This window comes from Otolemur garnettii, unplaced genomic scaffold, assembly GCF_000181295.1.
Source record: "Otolemur garnettii isolate 467f Iridium unplaced genomic scaffold, OtoGar3 scaffold00014, whole genome shotgun sequence".
NCBI classification, from domain to species: Eukaryota; Metazoa; Chordata; class Mammalia; order Primates; family Galagidae; genus Otolemur; species Otolemur garnettii.
Window position 1 is genome coordinate 16148949 of NW_003852409.1, and position 5169 is coordinate 16154117.

Sequence of the window (5169 nt, forward strand, 5' to 3'; positions counted from 1 at the left end):
CCTGGAGGAGCGCGCCATGGCGGGCGGGCCCCCCAAGGCCCTGCCGTCCACGGGGCCCCAGTCCCTGCGCGACATGCCGCACCCGCTGGCCGGCTCCAGCAGCGAGGAGGCCGTGGGTGGCGACAGCACGCCCAGCCCGGACCTGCTGATGGGCCGCAGCTTTGGTGACAAGGTGAGGCTGAAGACTTGGGAGTCTCATGTCGCTCCCCCGGGGAAGGGAGGTGATGGATCTGGAGCTACCCTGGGCCTGGGGCTGCGCCTACCCTGGCTTCTTTCCTGGGGGACGGGCGTGCCTTCGTTCCCTAGAGCGTCTCCTCTGCCGCCTCCCGGGGTCGCAGCTGCAGGGGGAGCGGACAGAGGGAACGGGCTGCTCAGGCTAGTCTAGAACGCCGGTGACAGCTGGTGAGGAGGGGTCCCGCCTGCGTGTCGGGGCGAGAGGCGTGTGTGTAGTGCTCGGCGCCTGTGTCCTGGGATCGGGTTCCCAAGTTGCTCCAGGTGCATCCCTGAAGGGTGAGCTGCCTGATAACTTGTAGCTCCTTCAGTTTCCTGAGCCTGCAAGGAAGCAGGATTTAATGCTTTGCCTGGTAGGAACAGCAGCCTTGGTCGTACTGCGAGAGTCGTCTTCCCCTCTGTCGCACGGGGAGTGATCTTTGTTTAGGTTTGTTGTTTGCCCCGACGAGTCACCTGACTCAGACCCCGGCCGGCGGCGGGAGGAGAGTCTCTCTGTGGTTTTCTGTCTGGGGCTCCATTCACCCCTGATGGCCTACCGCACTGTGAGGTTTGGCAGAGGCTGGTTTTGTGGTCGGTGGAAAGCAAGCTCGCCCTTTGACCTTCTTTGTGCAGAGGGAGGCTCCTGATTTTCTCAGAGCAGCACAGCCCTCCTGCTGCTTTGAGAGACAGCAGAGTCCAGTGAGGGGTAAGGCGCGGCGGACCCCCGCCCTCCTCTACATTTCAGCTGCGACGGGGACTTGAGCAGTGATTGTATCAGCGCGCCTGGTGCCACTTAGTCACCAATTGGAGAAACTAGAATTGTTCTCAGCACTTGTGATCAGGATTTCCTTCTAGTAAAATACTAAATGCATTCCTCCTTGTCCCAATATTATGGAATGAAGGGACCTAACTTTCTCTCCCCCTTAGATGGGAGAGCCTGTGGTAACAATGAGTAGGAGAGAGTGCAATTTGCTGGCTTTTCAGTCAGAAGGACGATGAGCACTCAAAATAGCTAGGGAGTGGGGCTTAATGTACCTTCCAGAGAGGATTTGTGAAAGCAGGAGTAGGGCGTAAAGCATTAGGAGCAAGAAAACTTAAAAAGCTGATGAAACCGGTGGATTGAGCAGCTTGTGATATGTGCCTTTGTCATTATTCTCTTTATGTTATAGAAGATTACAGATGACATGAAGGTTTATGTCACTTGGAGATGCCTTGCTCACATTTGACTTTCAAAAAGTAATTGTTGAATGACTGAGTGAATAATTTGCTATTTTATGGACAGAAATTGCTCTTGAATGTAATATAGGAACTGAGATTGAACCTTCTGCTTTTCTTCTCAGTTTTGTGCAGGATAATGAATTAGTTATTTTTTTCTGTGTAACAAGTTATCCCAAAATTTACCACCTGAAAATAGTGTCTGGGGGGTCAGCAGTCTCTGGAGCTCCTTATGTGGGTGGTTCTGACTTAGCTATTGGCTTGGGCTATAGTCATCTGAAAGCTGGATTCAAAGAGAATCCACTTCCAAGCTCACTCAGTGGCTGTTGGCAGGCTTTAGTTACTTTCCATGGGGCTGGCCGGTGTGGCAACCAGTTTCCCCCACCACAAATGACTCTAGAGAGCCCAGGATGCCAGCCAGTCCTATATAACCTAAACTTGAAAGCCACATACCCCTGCCATATTCTGTTGGTTACACAGACTGACACTGGCACAATGTGGGAAGAGGATATGAATACCAAGGGGTGACTATCAGGAGGTGGGGGGTCATTAGGGCCATCTTGGAGGCTGGCTACTACAGAGAGCTATTTTAAATATTTGCGTAATAATCTGCTCTTGGATAATACCTGACTTGGAAGTATGGGCATTTAACTGATAAGTGCTTGGAGGACAAATGATCTGTATCACCAAGATCTGGCTAGTGGGCAGGATGTCAGTCCCAAGTCTGAGTACTGTTGGTTTCTTTTGCAGGGTCAGTTCTGTGAGAGCGACAGCCTTGAGGCATATTATTAATTATTGAATATTTAATAGGTCTCCTAACGGCTGTGTCTAAATGACACCATTCTCAAGGGCCTGATTTATAGTAAGCCACTTTTCCTTAGAGGTTAAGCATTGTAATTTCTTTCTCTGACTAGGAATAACATTTTCCTTGAATCTTGGCATACACATACTTTCTCATAACTGAAGAAATTTCTTTAGAGAAGAAAGAGAGAAGAGAGAAGCTAGCAAGGAACAGAGGTGAGTCAGGACCAGTGGAGGGAGGCCTTCCTTCCCTTTGCCAGGGTTTCTCTTGCCTGGGCAGCATGGGGGAAATGCAGGAAAATTGAGTGCTATGGTCTTTGAAAAGAAGCCTGATTTTTGGTTTTTGAACCTTGGGGTTGTTATCCTTGAGGACATGGATTCAGAGTCAGTTCTGTGCAAGGGGCATGGGGATTTAACAGGCTGTCCCTAGTGTAAGGTTATTCTGCAGAGGGGAATTGCTTTCTGTGGGCCAGGATGGTGCCATGAACATGATAACCTTGTGTCTCCATTCAGCTGACACGTCTAAATGGCCTCTGGTGCTTGGATAGGAGAGAAAGACCACATGTAATGGACTCTCAGTCCACCCATTCCAAAATCATTCAAACTGTGGGGTGGTAGGAGGAATCCTTTCTACCAGGGATTGCTAGGACTAAATCCTCTGATGCAGGCTGAACTCACCAAGCCTTATATCATTATAGTTTTCATTTCCATCTAAAATGTAAATAGTCACTTGGCCTATCTTTCTTCTGCAAATTGCTCTGGCCTGCAGTATGGGGAACTTGGGGTCTCAGGGCCACATGTGGCCCTCCATATCCCCAAGTAGGTCTCCTCAACTGAATCCAAAGTTCACAGAACAAATCCCCTTATTAAAAGGACTTGTTCTGTAAAATTTGGATTCAGTCAAAAGGCCTACTGAAGGATCCAGAAAGCCACATGTGGCCCGAAGGCCGCAGGTTCCCCATCCCACTTGAACCCCTCACAAGCAGTATTCTGTGTTTAACTTCTCTTAACACATTCTCTGACTCTTCACTGAATTTTTCATCTTCTTCCTGCACCCTTAGGTCGCTTTAGACTTTCCCCGAATTCTTCAAAGTAGCGATGTCTTTTCCTCCTATACTCCATTTATATCAGGTTCAAGATATGGGATCATTTTCTTTCCCTCTCCATTGCCTTTTACAAACCAAGCTCTGCTCCTTTGAGGCTCATGTCTTTGTTTTTTATATTCAGCAGATATTTGAGGGTCTATACTGTAAGCCCGGCACTGTTCTAGGAAAGTGAGATAAATAATACAGCCAAAGACCCCAGCCCTCATTGGGTACATTTTAGGGAGCACATTATTATATTGTACAGTAAATACTGTGGAGAGAAGACAAAGGAGAGTAGGCAAGGGAGCTTGAGTGCACTGGCCACAGGGAGGGGGACTCAGGCAGGCCTCACGGAAAAACAGAGTTGAGCAGACTTGAAGGAGGTGAAGGAGTTAGCAGGAGGATGTCTGGAGAAGAGTGTCTAGGTGGAGGGAACAGCTGAAGCAGAAGTCTGAAGGCAGGTGCCTAACTGTCAGGAAACAGCCTGGCGGCCAGTGTGGTTGGGGGCTGAGTGAGCAGTGGAGAATCTCAGGCCGAGGGCAGAGAAGGGTGGAATCATATTGTGCTGAGCGTGGCTGGCCTGAGGACTTTGGCCTTTACTCTTGAGTGCCTTGAGGAGTGAGGCTCATTATCAAGTCTTGAGCAGGAGGGCATAGTTTGATTTATGTGTTGAAAGATCTCCTACGGTGCTGAATTGAGAATACCTTATTTGACCAGTCCACTGAATTAGTTAGGATGCTTTTTAGTTAGAAGGATATAAATTAAATGCAAATTGGCTAGAGAAAAAAAAGATCTACTGGTTCATGTTGCTGAAAAGGCCCAGGTATTATAGCTTCGAGAATGACTGGCACAAGGTATTCACATGATGTCAGGGATCTGTCACTCTCCATATCTTGGCTTTGCTTTCTTCTGTGTTAGCTTTATTCTCAAGCTAGTGAAGGGATATGCTCTACAAACAAGCTTCACAGCTCCAGCAGAAAGAGAGCATGTCTTTCCTTGTAGTTCCGGCAAAGGCTCGGGGCTAGTGTCTCATTGGCCTAAATTGGGTCAGGCACCTAGGCTGCCAGTCTTTGTGATTCTGATTGCCCGGACCTGGATCAGGTGCTTATCTTTGGAATGAGGGGATTTTTTTTTTTTCAATTATGAAATATGTACAGGAAGTATATAAAAATGTGTCTACACATAAGGAATAAATGTACAGTTTAAAGAATAATAAAATGAACACTCATGATTCTACTTCCAGATTAAGACATTGACTATTACTAGTATTTTGGAAGCCTGCTCTGTGCCTGGGGAGTCAGGGAGTGATTTCCAAAGCAAGAGCAGGGCGCTGTTACTTGAGGGAGTGAGTGCTGACCAGCAGGAAGCCACAGATGCCCACTACAGACTTTTCACTACCTTTTCCTTCCCTGTCATTTTCCAACTTCACTGCTTCTCACGCTTATTCATTAAAATCTTTAGACCCTTAGTTACTGTCTTCTCAGCATGTCCTCATCTTTGGGACATGACTTACTTGTCCATAATGGCTAATCTGCGCAAGTCTCTAGGACTATCAGTTTCTTCTTATCTTCAACCACCTTTGACTTCTTTCTTTTTCTTTCTTTCTTTTTTTGTTTTTTACAATTCATCTGTCCTTTCCCATGGTCACACCCCACGTCTTGCATTGTAATACCTAGAACCCCTCCAGCTCTGAAGCAGTGTCATTGGATATCATCTTTTCAAAATTTTAATTTAGGGCAGTGCCTGTGGCTCAGTGAGTAGGGCTCTGCCCCATATACCAAGGGTGGTGGGTTCAAGCCTGGTCCTGGCCAAACTGCAACAAAAAATAGCTGGGTGTTGTGGTGGGTCCCCAGCTACT

The 5169-nt window shown here is 47.6% G+C and overlaps 1 protein-coding gene across 1 annotated transcript in view; it reads left to right on the forward strand.

Annotated features, from left to right (window-relative positions):
• Positions 1-16: 16 nt before the first annotated feature.
• SNX30 (sorting nexin family member 30) overlaps positions 17-5169 on the forward strand; it is a 125356-nt gene continuing 120203 nt past the window's right edge. Inside the window, exon 1 of the mRNA XM_003785225.3 lies at positions 17-172. Coding sequence (XP_003785273.1) covers positions 17-172 — 156 coding nt within the window. The remainder of the gene's footprint in view (positions 173-5169) is intronic.